This window comes from Lotus japonicus, chromosome 6 (assembly GCF_012489685.1).
Source record: "Lotus japonicus ecotype B-129 chromosome 6, LjGifu_v1.2".
NCBI lineage: Eukaryota > Viridiplantae > Streptophyta > Magnoliopsida > Fabales > Fabaceae > Lotus > Lotus japonicus.
Window position 1 is genome coordinate 36,930,150 of NC_080046.1, and position 19,151 is coordinate 36,949,300.

Below are 19,151 nucleotides of genomic sequence, written 5' to 3' on the forward strand. Positions count from 1 at the left end.
CGCCTATTTCTCTCGATGATTCTAATCTTTCTTCAGAACGAAGTTTTCTCATCCGACATCAACTGCAAAAAGTAGTTTTTCGGGTAAAACCGATTTAAACCGACTTTTGATCGTTTGATTAAATTCCAAGAAACCTGTTTTGAGTTCTGGAATTCTGTCGCCAGAACCAATCTTAGAATTCTCCGAGGATTACGCAGGAAAAATCGGAATCGCGAAATTTTCATTTTTCCAAATTTTCCAAAACCTATAAATAGCGAGAAAATGAAAAAATTTTCAAAAACTTGCCATTTTCTTTCCTTGAACCCGCGAGCATAGGAGAAGGAGGGGGAGAAAGTGATTTTCGCCTATTCTTGCCCGATCGCTGCACCGTTCGTTGCTAATCGAAGACTTCGAGGTATAGATACCATATCTCACTTCTGATCGTCAATTCTGTCGTCTTTCTCTATGTCTTTCTGTGCTCAAAGTTTTGAGCTTTTTGTAAAACTGTCCAAATAAGCTGATTTTAATGTCTAAACTTATTCCCTGCATTCTTCTGAGCGTGTTTAGCGGATTACATTTTGCCGAATGTCGCCGAAATGCCGCCGGAATTCATTTCTGTTGGAAAAACCCATTTCTGAACAAAGTTTCGTTCTTTACGCTGAAAATTCACGACTTAGCTTAGCGCTAGTAGGATTAGTCGTCATAAACGTCGTTGGTGATGTCCCCATCCAATTTGTTTTTCGAAAATCCAGTTTTGAAATTCTGAGCTGAAAATAATGACCAAAATACCCTTGCGACAGTTTTTGATCCGAAAATTTTTCTGAGCTTAGATTCGTCTTAGTTACGGCTAATGATAACCTAGGAACCAAGTTTGATCGAAGAAAAATCGGCCCACCTAATTATGAAAAGTGGCCGAGAGCTCCTCATCAAGGGGGGGGGGGGAATTTCGTTTTTCGAAAACTTGTCTTAACGCGTTAGATTGTCGTACTTCGGAGTTTGTAATATTTTGTGTAACCCTAGTACGTATTGTTTGCTGAGTTTCTGACTCATTGTGATTGATTTCTGTGAATTTGTCCTAAGGTTCGTTTGGGGAACTTTGTGGATTCGAAGAGGAAGTTTGTGAAGGAAAACTTGGAGAACGAGCTGGAGAACCTACAGGTGAGGGCTACTCACTGAATACTAGATAATGAATTAGGTGTCGACGATTTCGACTTGATTTACTGTTTATGCACTTGATTTTGTTTGACTGGGAAAAACGTTTTCTGAGGCTACGGCTGACAATTGATAATCTTTTATTGCTTGATTGTTGTTGAGGTTGATTCACATGCTACGTGCTACCTGGTTATTCTAGGATGTGTGATATTTGCACTATATGCTATGTGCTAAATGGTTATTCCTCAATGTGTTGATATATGTGCCGTGACTGTTGGATTGTACTGTTTTGAATATGCAAATACACATATATCTGTTGTTCGTCAGAGTGAGGATAACGGGCAGTTATGCCAGATTTATCGTGAGATTTTGAGAAAGTTTGACGGGACGAACAGAGATTCAGGCCTTGTTGTTGTTTTGATGGATCGAGACCTTCTCTGGGAATTACTTGGGATTATGGGATCTTTTGAACTTATAAGATTTGAGATAAAACTAAATGGGAACTATTTTACAAGGAAAATTCATAAGACATTAAACAACCTCTGAATCTTTAAATAATGATCACAATCGCAAATAAGAGCTTAGGACTTGAACATTAGTTTTGGAAAAGTGAGAATGTCGCCGAGTCCAAGTTTTGGGGAAGCTAGTGAGTTTCCGAGTATGTTGATACTCTTAGCTCGATGAGCAGTTTTGTTGTTTGACTATCTAAAAGATAAGTCGGGAAAATTGATAAGTTTCCGAGTATGTTGATACTCTTTCGCTCGATGAGCTGATTTGTTGTTGGGCTATCTGAAAGATAAGCCGGGAAACGGGTAGTTTCCAAGTACATTGGTACTTTTTGTTCGCTGAGTAGTTTTTGACCATCGGATGGAGATGAGTCGGATGATTCGAGAAATCATCATGAGTTACTTTTATAATTAATTGTCTTTTGTCGCAGAATCGACATTTACCTTAGGTTATTCTTTTTAGAGACAATAAATTAGCTAGAACACGTGACGACGTGACGAGTGAGGTCGGAGACGTTGTTTGGCTAATCACGTTGCATTCATGTACTCATTTTGAGGTTAATACACGGTGGGATGCCGGACCTCGGTGGATTCTAAAATGGTCATAAGACCCGGATTTCCACATAAGAACACTGCGGTGATTCTTAGTAGCAGACGGAAATGGCAGGCCTGCGGGTTTACTGCTGATCTGACTACACTTTGTTTGGTATAAGAGACGCCCGAGCAGAAATGGTCCCACCGTGGCTGGTGTTAGGGCTGACTCGTTGGTGCCCATCCCTCCGGAATGCATCTTGTTCCTTTGCATTTGCATTTCATGCACCATTCATACTGATTTAGTTGCTGATTGTATTTGTTACCTGTTAACATTGTTTGAGATATGCTAATTGTCAGCAAATGCTATCTATTCTTATTTGACAGGATATGAAATTTATAATGTTGTCATTCATAACTAAGCCTATGTGGCTACTACTTATACTTTGCCTATTGGATGTACTATTATGTAATTCTTTGAGTTGACCCTTGCGCGTGCTACCTGTGTATGGGGGGCTATGTATGCCCTTTTTGTCAGATGTCGATGGCCGAGTGGTTCGAGATGGTCGTCCCTTCGGGGGGGACCAGGTTTGAGTTGTTGGATACTGACACCCCGGGCTCTTGGGTGGTCGACCCCGCCGGTCACCGAGCCATTTACACGGGGCGAATAATGGAGGACCACGTCGACTGAATGGGAAACCTGACTCATGGAGTCTTGAGACGCCACACGGTTAGCTTCAACCTACCACCGGGCGTGCACTGTGGCCCTGGAGTTGTGGTACCGCCACCATCACCTGAGGACGAGGAGGACCCTTTGGAGGAGTTGCCTATAGGAGGGGCTTCATCGGAGTCTAGCTCACCCACCGTCGCGGCTGCTGCTGTTTTGGGATCGGGTACAATACCCGTAGGACCCGCTGTGAGGACCGATAAACAAAGCCAGAGTCAGTGTCGGTCAATACAACACGACTCGGAGTTAGTGTCGGTCAATACAACACAACTCCCTCCACAAAAACCCACAAAAAAAGCCCAGAGTCTGTGCCGGTCAATACAGCACGACTCGAACAACACTCCCAAGAGTACTAGAGTACTCGGTGACTTTCAATCATAACTCTCCAAACCCACAACAAAGTCGACTTTTCCCTGTCTTTCGCAATCATTTTCTCCTTTAGGTTCCCTATAATTATTCATTTAGTAAAAACGTTTCGAATTGGATTAGTCAGGTTATGAGTTTATTTCTCAAAGTCTAAGTCTCCCAAAGTCTCTAGTTTTCGAAATTCTAATCATTCTAAGTTTTCCAAAAACCCTCCAAAAGAAGTTTCCCGGGGAAAGTCTAAGTATTCAAACGAATCCCAACAAATGGCTAAGTCTCAAACCCCACATTTGAACTTGCCTAGGGTTGTTCATCCAACCCGAAATATCAAAGATCACCAGATCAATGAATCTCCACTCCGAAATTGCGTCAGAACGCACAATCCAACATCAGATAACATCACAACCTCACAAGTTATGGAAAAGCATCATAACATCAACTCATCATCATAAACAACATCAGATAAAGCATAAGTCGAATTTATTGATGCCTATCATGCAATCATAGCTAATATAGTAAGTTGCCCTAACCTCGAGCTGATCCAGCTTCGAAATCACAAGCTCCTTCACTCAAGTGCTCTGAACCTTCCAAAGTTCCTTCAACTGAACCTCGGAGAAAACAAAGCAGAATCCACACAAAATCGATTAGTTCGATCGCAATACAACACATAAACGATAGACAAAGCATTAAAGCTTCAGAATACGACCATCGGGTACGAAAAGACAAGTTTTCGAAAACGAAAAACTCCCCCCCTAAAGGAATAGCCCACGGCCCTTAAGGAGGCTCTTTTTCTTCGATAAAATCTGTTTACAAGGTAGTTTTAGGGTAAAACTAAGGCAAAGAAACCGTCAGAACAATTTTCCGACAATCGGGTCGAAATACGGCTATCCAGGGGCATTTTGGTCCAAAATAAAGGCTCAAAACCTCAAAGTTATCAGTTCGGAAAACAAATTTGACAGCATTGATCCTTATGACATCCGTGACAACAAATCCTAAAGGCACGACGTCAGATTACAGCTTTTTGACAATAAAGTTTCGAAATGTGAGACAAAAAGGGTTTTGAATCAGTTTTTCAGATCCTTGACAACTGGATCACAATCAGCGATTACTGACAGAGGTTTTAGGCTCTTGGGAACTTAGGGAACAAACCCCAACCAAGAAATCAGAGAAATCAGACAATTTTACAAAAAGCTCAAAACTGTGAGCACAGAAACGACTTCAGAAACGCAACAGAAACAATAATCAGAGGTAGGAATCATGCTAGTTACTTCAATACCTAGAAGTAGGGACGAACTGCACGAAGATTGGTCAAGTTTTCGCGAAAATCTCTTCTCCTCTCCTCTCCTTGAAACTCACGGCTCTAATGGGTGCAAATGGGGGATATTTTTGATTTTTTGACTATTTATAGGCAGGTGAAATCGCGGGAAAATGAAAATTTCGCGATTCCGATTTTTGCAGCACGTTCACCGAGGAATTCTAAGAGAGATTCTGGCGTCAGAATTCCAGAACTCAAAACAAATACCTAAGATTTGGGAAAAACGATATTTAAAATCCCAAAAGCGGTGTAAGTTAATCTGTCCCGAAAAACTACTTTTTGCTGTGATGCTCAAACGACAAAACTTTGTACTGGAAAAAGATTGGAAATGTCGAAACAAATCCGGCATAACAGACGGAAACTTCGTTAGAAGTCTCGAATAGAAAAAGTCTTCATCCCTCGCTCGAATCTAGGGTTTCAAAGCAAAGAAATCAGCGTCGGCGAGCTTCCGAAAAGTGAATACTATCGTGCGTACAGTCCAGAGTTCCGAAATGAAACGCTGGTCGAAGGAAAAATAAAGAGAATCTTTAAATTTTCCAAGGATTCGAAATCTCACTGAAAACGTTGCTCTAAAGCGAAATTAGCCTATTCTGGACACGCTCGCCATAAGGCAGGTGTACAAACGACTCGCACTAATTCCTACAGCGACTACGCAACATTCCTCAAGCAATTCCTGAACTTTCTTCTTCATTACTCTTTCTCAAACAACAAACTCCTGTCACGCTTACACTGATTCTACGCGTGAGTCGGAAATTAACTTGTTCTGTAAATCCAAGTCTTACAATAGGCATGTGACGCCCTGAGCTGAGAAGGGCGAGGATTGATCGCCTTCTATGTGGAGGGATGTACCACACCCGAACAAGAGGTATTTCGAGACTGTGTAGGGATGGACTATACAATTGATGAAGGCATATATGATTTGATTGTACTACCCATAACAACAAGTTGCAACTTCTTTTCGGGAGCCCAACTCATAAGAACTCCATGGTTAAGTGTGCTAGCCTTGGAGCAATATTATGATGGGTGACCTCCTGGGAAGTTTTCCCGGGAAGCGCGCGAGTGAGGACAAAGCGCGCTGAAAAGACTCGTGTTGTTACCATGAGGCCAGTCGTCAAGTCAGGATGTTACAGAACTCTTCAAGAATCTACCAGAGTGATGTTGCATGCAAGGAAGATTCCCAAGAGATTCTGGGCAGAAGCAATGAGTATTGCGTGCTATGTCCACAACAGAGTAACTATTAGAGAAGGAACCTCATCTACTCAGTATGAAATCTGGAAAGGAAGGAAGCCTACTGTGAAACACTTTCACATCTTTGGGAGTAAATGTTATATTCTGGCTGATCGTGAACCTAGAAGGAAGCTTGATCCCATGAGTGATGAAGGAATCTTTAACGAATACTCAACAAACAGTATGGCTTATAGAGTGTATAACTCTCTACAAAGGTTATGATGGAATCTGTCAATGTGATTATAGATGATGTACCAAGCAAAATGTCTGAGGCAAGTGCAAGTGAAGATGATGATGTCCCAGCTGATTTCCCAACAATTGACCTCGATAATGAGTCTGTAACTAGTGCAGATGAACAAGAAGGGAAAATGTTTCAGTATAATAAAGCCCCATCCATCAGAATTCAAAAGAATCACCCTCCATAAAACATTATTGGTGACCCTAAGGAAAGAGTAACTACCAGATCAAAGAGTTTCATTGCTCATGGCTGTTTTATCTCTAAAATAGAACCGAAGAATGTCAAGGAAGCACTGACTGATGAATACTGGATAAATGCAATGTAGGAAGAGCTTGATCAGTTTAGAAGGAATGAAGTTTGGGATCTCATCTCACGCCCAGAAGGAGTGAACATCACTGGTACTAAATGGATTTTCAAGAATAAGTCAGATGAGAATGGAGTGGTCACCCGAAACAAAGCGAGATTGGTTGCTCAAGGCTACACTCAAATAGAAGGAGTTGATTTTGATGAAACCTTTGCACCAGTGGCTAGATTGGAATCTATAAGGCTTTTACTGGGAGTTGCTTGTCTGTTAAAGTTTAGACTCTATCAAATGGATGTAAAGAGTGCTTTTCTGAATGGGTACTTGAGTGAAGAAGTGTATGTTGAACAACCCAAAGGATTCATAGATCCTCATCATCCAGATTATGTGTACAAGCTAAAGAAGGCTCTGTATGGATTAAAACAGGCTCCAAGAGCTTGGTATGAAAGACTCACTGAATTTCTTGTCAGCAATGGCTATTGCAAAGGAGGTATAGACAAGACCCTGTTTGTAAAGAACGACAAAGGCAAGCTCATGATTGCACAGATTTATGTGGATGATATAGTGTTTGGTGGAATGTCGAACACGATAGTGGAGCATTTTGTTCAACAAATGAAATCTGAATTTGAAATGAGTTTGGTTGGTGAGTTGAATTATTTCTTGGGTCTTCAAGTCAAGCAAATGGAAGACTCTCTGTTCATTTCACAAAGCAAGTATGCTAGGGGTATTGTCAAGAAGTTTGGACTAGAAAAGGCTGGTCACAAAAGAACTCCTGCTGCTACACATATCAAGTTATCTAAGGATGAACAAGGAGAAGATGTTGATCCAAGCTTATATAGGAGTATGATTGGTAGCCTTCTGTATCTTACTGCTAGCAGGCCAGACATCACCTTTGCTGTAGGTGCTTGTGCTAGATATCAAGCTGCTCCAAAGATCAGTCATCTCTTGCAAGTGAAGAGAATAATCAAATACGTTAATGGTACATGTGATTATGGTATTCTCTATACACATGACACGAATTCTACACTTGTTGGTTATTGTGATGTAGATTGGGCAGGAAGTGCTAATGATAGGAAAAGCACATCTGGAGGTTGTTTTCACTTGGGGAATAACTTGATTTCTTGGTTCAGCAAGAAACAAAATTGTGTCTCTTTGTCAACTGCTGAAGCTGAATACATTGCTGCTGGGAGCAGTTGCACACAACTCATGTGGATGAAATAGATGCTGAAGGAGTATGAAGTCGAGCAGGATGTCATGACATTGTATTGTGACAATCTTAGTGCTATCAATATTTCCAAAAATCCTATTCAACATAGCACGACCAAGCACATTGATATCAGACATCACTTCATTAGAGACTTGGTTGAAGATAAAATTGTCACTTTAGAGCATGTGCCTACTGAGAAGCAATTGGCGGACATATTTACCAAACCACTTGATGCTATCACTTTTGAGAAATTAAGAGGAAATCTTGGGATTTGCCTCTTTGCAGAAGCATAGCAATTATCGCATCACTTTGCTCTAACGGCTAGTTTTCTCGTAACTACCATTAACTGCCGTTATGACATCATCATCATCATGATCGCCTCTCATCCACTCAACCGCTATATAATCATCACCAACGACCACTTTTCTTTCCTACAACTGATTGAGTTTTCTACTTCTACAATTCTGATTTGTGTTCTGCATTTTCTCATCCATTCACATACTCTGTCATATTTTACAATGTCTCAAGTCTCAGGAAAGCAAGATTCCGTCAAAGGCAAGATTAAGAAGACGTCTTCAGGAGTCAAGGTTATGAGGTTGAATGCACATGCCTCCGCTCAACCTAAGAAGGGTTCTGCAAGAAAGGATTCAAGAACCCCTGCCAGAAAGCGCTACATGTCAAGTGCGAGACCTCAAAGCACTCATACCTCACCAGTGTTTGAGGATGTTTCTCATGAAATTTCCGCTGCAGATGATGAGCCCAATGTTGAAGCATCTGCATCACAACCTGAATTTCTCGTGCCCAATGCGTCTGATAAGGACAAGTCACCATCAACATCCAAGAACTCAGAACAAGAGAATGAAGGCCACTAGGAGGTTGCTTCTGAGGAGTCCACCAAATCTCCTCCATCTGTTCATACAATTTCAGATGATGGAGACTCAAATGATGTTCCTCTGGAAAGCGTTGCTGCTAGGATGAAGAAGCGAAGAAGGGTTTCTATTGAAGGCACCCCCTCTGGTTCACCAATGAAGGTCAAATCCACTATGGATGCTAAGAGCAAAGGTAAAAACCAGGCTGTGGATTCCTCTCACAAGAAGGTAAAGTAAACTGCTGAGAAGAAGAAAATTCCAAGGATTGATCTAGCATCTGAGTCGGATGTTGAAGCGGATGTCCAGGACATTCAGACTTCTGAGAAGAAGAAATTCTCTGGTAAGCGAATTGATGACCCGGGTTTATATGATGTTTTTAGGGTTTTTACTTGTAGGTTTTGAGTCTTTTTCTTGTGTCTCATGTAGTGTTTCATGCATTCTCATGCATTTTTACTTTTATTTGTGCATTTGCATTAGTTTAGTAATTTTGTAGTTTTATAAGGGTTTTAGTAGCATTTTATTAGAGTTTAGGAGTCTTAGGCAATTTCCACTTGTTTTGGAGCCTTTGTGCAAAACTGACCTTTAACTTTCAAGATATTTTCCAAGCTTGTTCATCAAGGTTTCAGGTTGAATCAGCTGAAGAGGGAAGGTCTAGAGGCTTGGAGAATTGAATGGAGGCTTAAAGAGGAGTAAAGAGGAGTTAAAATGAAGATAAAAAGGCTTTCCAGCGAGTTAAGAGCGCCTAGGCGTGCTCCATTGGCGCCTAGGCGCCAATTGCTTTTTCCAGGGTTCTGGAATTGGCGCCTAGGCATGCTTTCCAGAGGCCATATTTCAGAATGGAATTGGCGCTCAGGCGCTCTGAATTGGCGCCTGAGCGCCCAGAACAGCCCAGACTCGGGAATTTTGCCTATAAATAGCATTTTAGTCATTTTCTTTTGGAATCTTTTCATACTTTGTAAAATTCAGAGGTAGAGGATCATCTAGGAGAGTGAGAGAAGGCTCCCAAGCTTGTAATTCAGGTTCTTAGCCAAGCATGGCTATTGGCTAATCTCTCTTCTTATGCTTTGGTTTTCATGTAAGACTTTTCATGTTTAAGTTATAATCTTAAGTTCTTTCCCACATGTTCTTCTTCTTTCCTTGAATCCCATTTTCTGAATATCAATCTAAGCTTGTATGCATGCTTGCTTTTTGCTTTTCTATAATCAGAACGGAAGTTTGTTATAGATTAGGGAACCGATTTGGGATTACCCCTTCTATGCTTGCTACTAGGAATAGAGGAAGGGTTGGGGTTTGATGGCCTGAATTTGCATGATCTAAAACCTCATATAAATGACTAAGTACACAAGGAATTGGGCTTAGCTTTTAGTGTGGGAGAATTGCTTATGTGAGGAATCAATAAGTGAGTATCTAGGCTATATCATCAAGGAGAGATTCATGAGTTCATGTGCTTAGAATGATGTGCTTAATTTGACTAGTTGAACAAGAACCCAAAGCATTTTATTTTCTGAATTGTCTTTTTATTTTTCTTTTTCCTTAGTACTACTTCAACATATCTCTTATTCAATAAAACCAACCTTCAAACTCAAAGCTTAAACTGAATTTAGTCACTCACAGTCCCTGTGGTTCGATATTTAAAACCGGGTGGATTCGTACACTTGCGGATTTACCAACACGAATTCCTTCTGATATTCCTTCTTTCCCTATTGATAATGTTTCCTTTCATGCTGCTGAGAATGTTCTCAAGTGGAAGTATGTTTGCAACCGTCGGATTGCAAAAGAAAGGGAGATTGGTAAGGATGTCCTTGAATGTAGGATGATTGTTGCACTCATTGACCGGGCTGGATTAAGGAAGACAGTCATGGATATTGGGAAATGCTATGAGAAGCTTGTGAAAGAGTTCCTAGTTAATTTGACAAAAGATGTTGGCATTCCTGGAAGTGCTGAATTCAGGAAAGTCTATGTGCGAGGGAGGTGTGTCACCTTTTCCCCTGCTGTGATCAATCAAGCCCTTGGAAGAAGTGCTGTGGAATTTGTTGAAGAAGAGCTGTCTTTGGACAGGGTTGCCAAGGAACTCACTGCTGGACAAGTGAAGAAGTGGCCTGCTAAGAAGCTTTTATCTACAGGGTTGTTGAGTGTGAAGTATGCTATTCTAAACATGATAGGAGTGGTGAATTGGATTCCTTCTCATCATACCTCTGCTGTCTCTGCAATGTTAGCCAAACTAATCTACAGAATTGGAACTGAGATTCCCTATGATTTTGGCTCTTTGGTGTTTGCTCAAACTTTAAAGCATGCTGAAACTTCACTTCACTCTTGACTGCTATCATTCTGAAGCAGCATCCTGATATTCTCAGAATGGATGATGTGGCTTTTCCTAAGTGTACCCCCATCACATTGGATCATCGTTTGTTCCTGGAGCCACATGTCCTGGACATTGATATGCCATCTCGCAGGACATCAACTCCTGTTTCAATGTCTGTTTCTGGCACTCAAAGTGTGATTGCTGAATTGGAAGATCTCTCTAAGGAGCTGCAAGTTTCTATCAAGGTTGCTACTGAGAGGAAATTGAAAGTGGATGCCTTGATTCTCAAGCTTAAAGCGGAGGCTGCTCTTGAGCAAGTTGCTGAGGAGGAAGGCTCTGAAGACCTTGCAGAAGAGACTTCATCTTCTGACATTTAATACTGGTCTTTTGTTTTTTTTGTTGATTTGGCTCATTTTATTCTTTTCATTTTTTGCCAAATTTATGCTAAAAAGGGGGAGTAGTTACCAGCAGTTTAAATTTGTGAAGTTGTTGCTTTGAAGACTGAGTATTTGTTTTCTGTTTCTGGTTTGTAATAGTTAGAAGCTTTATTTCAAGACAGTGTGACAGTGCGATGTTGGTTAAGTGTTTAATGGTGTACTGTTATGGTTATGGTTTATGTGCTTCAAGCAGTTCTTTGTGTTCTTTGTGTTGTTGGTTGCTTCATTTGAGGGGGAGTTCCTCTTTGTCTGCATATGAAGAAGCATTTTTTTGAGGGGGAGTGTTGTTCAGCAGCTGATTCTGACTGTTTTTACCCTCTCTGGTTATGAAGTTGTTTTTAGGCAAAATTTGACAAAGGGGGAGATTGTTGTTACTTATGTTGTCATGCATTTTGCTAAAAACAATCAGATGTCGAAGCAGATGTCGTGACATCTGCTTCTGTGTAGCCAGGACATCTGTTCACTGGCTGGCGCACGTTGTGGGTCCCTTCTGTATCTGGTTCTGATTTGTTTGTTTGTTACTTGAGGTTCAAGTAACTGATTAAAGGGAGTTTGTTGAGGGTTGTTTATTGTTGAGATAAATCTATGATTGAAGATTTATTTCTATCTTGATATTTGGTTGTTACGCAAATCATATCTTGGAAGATTGCGTTTGGATTTGAGGAAATCAATCTGTTCTTCAGCCTAGCTAGCCCTAGTGTCGCCTCTGCTGAAGTATAAATAGAACAAAGACCTAAAATGTGAAGACTACCGAAGCTAAGATTGAAGATCAAGTGTTTTAGGATTGTGAGTTGTACTTTGTTCTTGTTAGTTGTGAACAGATCTTGCTTCCTGATTCTATAAAGCAAGATTCAGTTTTGTGTTGTGTTTGAGTGTCAAACAAACTTTGAGTTATTGTTGTTACCAATCACTGAGGCAGCGATTGAGGAAAAGTGAGAGGGGTTCTCATACTTAGGCTGTGGTTCTAAGTAGAAGACCACTGGGTAGATTAGGTTAAGAACAATGAACTTGATGTGTTCATGTGTGTCTGTAACACCTAGATCTTGATATAGTGGAATTCCTTTTCTTTGGGCGAAAGCTAACCAGACGTAGGTGAAGTTTCACCGAACTGGGTTAACAACTCTTGTGTCTTGTTACTTTTGTGTTAAGCTTAACTGATTCTGTGTGATTGTTGTTATACTCGATTGTCCTGACATCGCGTACGGCATTGTTCTAAGGGAACTAGAATTTCAGATGTGTTAAATTTATATTTTTAATTTTTGGAGAATTTAAGTGATCAATCATTATAACTATAGATCTTTCATAAGGCTCAAGAAATACATTCACTTCTGTTGAAGTGACCATATACTCTGATTCATATGTTTTAATAGCTTAATAGTTTTGATACATATATTATCACTCTGATCACTTTATTAATTCAAGCTTAAAATCTAGACTACTCTAACGTTTTCATTAAGTCATAGATTCAGAGGGAGCTTAGCTCAGAATCAAGCTCATTACTTGGATTCAGAAGGAGCTAAATAAACTATACACATCAGGATAAGTTTAACTCTGATACCTTAAACTCTGAGTGTATTCAGTTTATTGTTTAAGAATTGTTCATCAAAATACTTGGTTTTGTCATCATCAAAAAGGGGGAGATTGTAAGACCAAGATTTGGTCAAGTGGTACAACTCTATGTTTTGATGATAACAAGTTTATTATTATGTATGAACAATTGTGGTACTCTAACGTTTGTCTTTTTAAGTTGTGACAAACAGGCTCTGACTTAGATTCAAGGACGATATACTATTCAGAAGTTGAAGACCAAGAGTAACCAACACAACGCTTCTGCATTTAACTACTATCTTCTGAACGGTAGAAAACGCTTCAGATGCTCTGAAGATTAAAGCTTTGATGTGGACTCTGAAAGATCCAAGCTCTGAAGTTCTGAAGACCAGAAGCACTTCATGCTCTGAAGGCCAGAAGTTCTGATGAATGGTCCAGAAACAGAAGTTCTGATGATCTGAAGATCCAAGCTTCGCTCTGACTCTGATCACACAAGCTTCACAAGTTCCAACATGAAGCGACGCCCAAGATCAAGAGTCAACTAGGCTAAGGCAATGTCATTGTCATTCGTACAAAAGCAGATGTACTATTCTGACTGCCTTACCTAAGACATTCAGCCACAGCAGGCTCTGGAAATTCCAGAACTGCCCTCCAACGGACATATTCATCCAACAGATACACACTCTAAACCTTGGAGTATTTAAAGGCTGAAGATAGAAGAAATCAGCTAAGAAACTTTGTGCATACACGTGAAATACCTTCAGCGAATACCTTAGCAGTATTTCTTCATTGTTCTTATTGTGTTTACGTCTGCTTGCTTAGAAGCATCTCTTTGTAAACCAAACTCTTTCACAAACTTTCTTTGTAGTTCCTTGAGAGACCAGTGAGGTCAGTATTCTTGAGAAGACTAAGGCAAGGTTGTCTTAGTGCTGCTAGTTCATTGTATTGTTAGTCACTGAGCCAGGTTGCTAGTGCAGTTGTAACAATCATTGAATAGTGAATTGCCTTCATTCTAAGAAGGAAGAAATCACCTTAACGGGTGGACTAGAGTAGCTTGAGTGATTTATCAAGTGAACTAGGATAAAATCATTGTGTGCTTTTCCCTTTCCCTTATCTGTTACACTTTGTGATCCTTAGTCCGAAAAGATTATCCTTAATCTTAGAGGGAAATTTCTGAAAGCTAAAAACCCTATTCAACCCCCCCCCTCTAGTGTTTTTCATACCTTCAATTGTTGGTTCTGTTAGTGTCTTAGCTTAACATGCTCGGTAATTACTTTATCTGTCTCGACTGGTAATCTCCATTGGGTTTGCTCTGGCGTGTATGCAAGCCTCATTCCCGTTAATAGACAATTTTTGTGGAACCATCTTCGTGGGTAGTCGGCTCCAATCTCTAGCCCATGGATCTTAGTAGGTGACTTTAATGATACTTTGGCTGCCACTGAACAGAGGGGTGGTGTTTTCTCTCCTTCTCGAGCGCAGACTTTCCTGGACAATATGAACTCGTGTAACTTGATGGACATTGGTGCAAATGGTATGGCTTTCACTTGGTTCTGCAATTGTCGGGGGTAGCTCCCGGTTCATAAGCGCCTTGACCGTGCCTTAGCTTCTCTCCGGTGGTGGGTTGACTTTCCCGAGGGGGGTGTTGAGGTTCTCCCTAGGCTTCAGTCAGACCACAGTCCTTTATTGTTGCGGTGTGGGAAGAAGATTGAGAGCATGGGGAGAAGACCTTTCAGATTTGAGGCATCTTGGGCCTTGCATCCTTTGTATGGAGATGTTGTTCTACAGGCTTGGCGGAAGGGAGAGCCTAGTGTCCTTGCGGCTCTTCATGAAGTGAGAGTAGATTCTACAGACTTTAATAAAAAGACCTTCGGTAATATTTTCCGGCTAAAGAGACATGTTGAGAACTGCATCGCTTCCACTCAGTTGAGGCCCGAATCAGTGGATTCAGTGGCTTTATTTCATAAACTAGAACACCTCAAGGAGAAATATAATGACATCTTGGCTCAAGAAGAGATGTTGTGGTTCCAGAAGTCTAGGGAAAAATGGGTAAAGTATAGAGATAGGAACACAACTTTCTTTCACGCTCAAGCTATTATCCGCAGGAAGAGGAACCGTATTTTGGGTCTTAATCTTCCGGATGGAACTTCGTGTGATGACACTGAAACTCTCTAAAGGGGTGCCATTGATTATTTCAAATCTTTGTTCGCTGAGACAGTGGAGGTTGATACTTCTTGCTTGCCAACCCCAGGATTGCCCACCATTCCAGTTCACTTTATTCCGGAGCTTGAGCGAGAAGTCACAAAGGAGGAAGTCTATTTGGCTCTTCAGCACACGGGGTCTTTCAAAGCTCCAGGGTCTGATGGTTTTCATGCTTTCTTTTATAAGACCTATTGGGATGTGGGAGGTGATACATTTTATCAGTGTGTTAAAAATGCTTTCTAGACTAAACAGTTTGATCTTGCTCTACAGGAAACTCTCATAGCTCTCATCCCCTAAGTTGATTTCCTGCTCTCTTTCAAGGATTTCAGGCCTATCAGTTTATGCAACGTCATCTATAAGTTGATCACTAAAATTCTTATTAATAGGATACGACTTATTCTGAATGAGATTATTAGTCCTATGCAGAGTAGTTTCATTTCAGGAAGGAGCACTAGTAATAATGCTATAGCCCTCCAGGAGATATTTTACCACCAACAGTAGGCTCGCGGGAAAGGCGGAAACTTGGTATTTAAACTGGTTCCAGAAAAAGCTTATGATCGGGTTGACTGGCGATTCTTGAAGGAAACTCTGGAGGCTTTTGGTTTCCGCCAGTCTTGTGTCAGTTTGATCATGTATTGCATGACTGCTTCTCATTTAGCTCTCTTGTGGAATGGTGAGAGCTTACATCCTTTTGCAGCCAAGCGGGGATTACGGCAAGGTGTCATTCTCTCCTTATCTTTTTGTGCTTTGCATGGAAAGGTTTAGTTCTGCTATTTCTACTGCAGTTCAAGAGGGGAGATGGGAACCCATTTGTATGGTGCGGAATGGGCCTGGTTTGTCCCATCTTTTCTTTGCATATGATGTCCTTTTATTTGTGAAAGCAAAGCATAGTCAAGTGGCTTGCTTAAAGGAGATGCTTGATAATTTTTGTAAAGCCTCGGGCTTGAAAGTTAATAAGGCTAAGTCTAAAGTCTTGGGGTTCGCAGGGATGAGTACACAATAGAAGGCTAGGATTGTTAATATTGCGGGTATTCATTTCACTTCTGATATTGGCAGATATTTGGGCTTCCTTATCTTCCTAAGATGTGTTAATCAGCAGGATTTCAATTTTATTTTTGATAGAATTAATTCTCGCTTGGCGGATTGGAAATGCAAACTTCTGAATAGAGCTGGGAGAGTCGCTCTTGCTCAGTATGTTTGGTCTGCTATGCTAGCTGTGAGACCCAAGTTTTAAGCTCAGAATAAATTAACTAAATTCATATTCACGATTAGGTTTCGATGTAACGTGAAGGAAGAAAAAAAAACTGAACAAGTGTTCATTAGATGGAATAAATTATGAAGGAGATAATTCAGGAAAAGACTAAGGATAATATTCGAATCGACGAAACTTATAGCGTGAGTCTTATTCGCTTACGCCTAGGACAAGAACCTTAGGAAAACAATTAATTTAACCCTTGGAACACTATAGGAATAAATTCCAAAAATCTTCAAGAGGAATATAAGAATTTCTCTTATTCCTTTTCATGACAAGCGTTTCGACACGAAACCCTGGGTTGTACAAACGTCAAATTCTAATTTTCGGAAGTTTGCCGAAACTAAACCCCTGATAGTTCAAGAACCCTCAAATCAACCATTGATGAAGACTTTTTCTATTCAGAGCTTCAAACGAAGATTCCACACGCATACACCCATTTCTCTTGAAGTTTCTAATCTTTCTTCAGAATGAAGTTTTCTCATCCGACACCCACTGCAAAAAGTAGTTTTTCGGGTAAAATAGATTTACACCGACTTTGGATCGTTTGCTTTAATTCCAAGAAACCTCTTTTGAGTTTTGGAATTTAGTCGCCATAACCTATCTTAGAATTCACGGAGGAATGCGCAGGAAAAATCAGAATCGCGAAATTTTCATTTTTCCGCATTTTCCATAAACTATAAATAGCTTGAAAAGGAAAAAAAATCAAAAAAACCCAAAACACCATAGCCACCAAACCCGCGAGCAAGAGGAGAAGGAGGGGAGAAAAGATTTTCCTTGTTTCTTGCCGATCGCTGCACCGTTCGTTGCTAATCGAAGACATCGAGGTATAGATGCTATCTCTCACTTCTGATCGTCAATTCTGTCGCTTTTCTCTATGTCTTTCTGTGCTCAAAGTTTTGAGCTTTTTGTAAAACTGTCCAAATAACTTGATTTCAATGTCTAAACTTCTTCCCTGCATGCCCAAGAACATGTTTAGCGGATTACATTTTGCCGAATATCGCCGAAATGCCGCCGAATTTCAATTCTGCTTGAAAAACCCATTTTGAGCCAAAGTTTCATCCATTAGGCTGAAAACTCTCGACTTAGCTTAGCACTAGTAGGATTAGTTGTTATAAACGTCGTTGGTAACGTCCCCATCCAATTTGTTTTTCGAAATTCCAATTTTGAAATTCTGAGCTAAAAATATTGACCAAAATACCCCTGCGACAGTTTTCGACCCGATAATTTTTCTGAGAGTTTCCCTGGCCTAGATATCGCCTAAGAATACCTAGGAATTAAATTAGATCAAAGAAAAAGTTCGGGAAGCCTTATTTTGATAGTGGCCGAAACTTATATGCCCTGGTACCGTGTCCAAAAATAATTTTTGGGTCTGTATGACCTGAGTTATAGCGTAGCTCTCTCCGTTGTCGAAATTTTGGCTTTGGTTTCGTGTCATTCCGAGTTCTGTAGCTCGAGTTATGCACCTTTTAGCGAATAAAGTGTTTTTGTACAAAACTTGAATCGAGTCAAAACTCATCCATTCGGGGGAAGCCCTTCCATTCGTGCCTAAGTGTTGTACTCTGAAGCTTCTTGAGCTTTGTCGGACATTAGTTAGGATTGTTTCGACTGTATCGACTTGTGTTGATTCAATATTGCTTTGTTTGCTCAAAGGTTCAATTGTGGAAACTTTGGGGTTGACTGAACAAGCTTGTGAGGGAGACCTACACCGCGAGACTGGAACAACTCGAGGTTAGGGCAACTTACTTACTAGCTATTTGTGTTGTAGGCGTCGATAACTTCGACTTGAATATTGCTTGATATTGAATATTGCTTGGATATTGTTTATCGCTTTGAATTGGGAAATGTTTTCTGGAGGCTACGGCCGAGTGAACTTATATGAGATGTGTGTCTCCGTTTTCTGAGAGGCTTCGGCCGTTTACTGGTTTCTGTCTTATGATTCCCGCACCATATTCTTATTGCATCGCTCTTTAGAGCTGAATATTGTTGAATTGATATCGAATTGTGCGTGTTGACGCGATTGCGGAGCGTAGGACATTTGAGTTGATGTTGTTGATCTTTCGGGTTGAGAGGAAACCCTAGGCAGGTCCTGACCTGAGGTCTGAGATCTAGCTGTAAGACCCAAGTTTTTAAGTTTAGGATAAGTGAATAAAATTCTTATTCACGATTAGGTTTGATGTATCGTGAAGGGAAACCTGAACAAGAGTTTATTGAATGGAATAAATTTATGAAGGAGAAAGTTCAGGAAAAGCCTAAGTATTGTATCAAAATCGATAGAAGTTATAGCACGACTAATATTCGCTTAAACCTAGGACAAGAACGCTAGTAAATAGCTAATTTACACTTTAAGACACGATGGAAACTAATTCCAAAAATCTTCAGAGAAATGTTAGAACTTCTCTTATTCGTCTATAAACAAGCGTTTCGATACGAAACCCTGGAATGTACGAACGTCAAATTCCAATACTCGGAAGTTTACCGAAAACAAAACCCTGATAGTTCAAGAAACCTAAAATCAACCGACGATGAAGACTTTTTCTATTCGGAGCTTCAAATGAAGATTCCACACCCGTACACCCATTTCTCTTGATGTTTTCAATCTTTCTTCAAAAGGAAGTTTTCTCTTCCGACATTCACTGCAAAAAGTAGTTTTTCGGGTAAAATAGATTTACACCGACTTTGAATCGTTTACCTTAATTCCAAGAAACCTCTTTTGAGTTTTGGAATTCTGTCGCCAAAACCTATCTTAGAATTCACGGAGAATGAAGCCGGAAAAATCGGAATCGCGAAATTTTCATTTTTCCGCATTTTCCAAAACCTATAAATAGCAAGAAAATGAGAAATTTTCACAAAACTTACCCATTTTCTCTCTTGAACCCGCGAGCTTGGAAGATCCATGCTGTTCACGAGGTCTCACGCCTCAGTGAAGATCCATGCTTTTCAGGAGGTCTCACGCCTCATCCCTTGGATGGCTAAACAAACTGCTCAAAGAGCGAAG

General features: G+C 40.4%; 1 protein-coding gene across 1 annotated transcript; it reads left to right on the top strand.

The window, feature by feature from the left end:
- The first annotated feature begins 8,064 nt into the window (after positions 1 to 8,064).
- LOC130725252 (uncharacterized) lies at positions 8,065 to 10,732 on the top strand. Its single transcript, XM_057576497.1, has 4 exons — positions 8,065 to 8,410; positions 8,474 to 8,643; positions 10,160 to 10,386; positions 10,474 to 10,732. Exons 1-4 carry the CDS (start codon positions 8,065 to 8,067, stop codon positions 10,730 to 10,732), a joined length of 1,002 nt encoding a protein of 333 aa, XP_057432480.1.
- Positions 10,733 to 19,151: the final 8,419 nt, after the last annotated feature.

What these genes read in the sequence shown, in the direction of transcription:
- LOC130725252 (XM_057576497.1), top strand. Translation starts at nt 8,065, where the DNA reads ATGTCTCAAGTCTCAGGAAAGCAAGATTCCGTCAAAGGCAAGATTAAG. An exon ending in CTCAGAACAAGAGAATGAAG is followed by an intron (nt 8,411 to 8,473) that starts GCCACTAGGAGG and finishes ATACAATTTCAG; the next exon opens with ATGATGGAGACTCAAATGAT. An exon ending in AAAGTCTATGTGCGAGGGAG is followed by an intron (nt 10,387 to 10,473) that starts GTGTGTCACCTT and finishes GTCTTTGGACAG; the next exon opens with GGTTGCCAAGGAACTCACTG.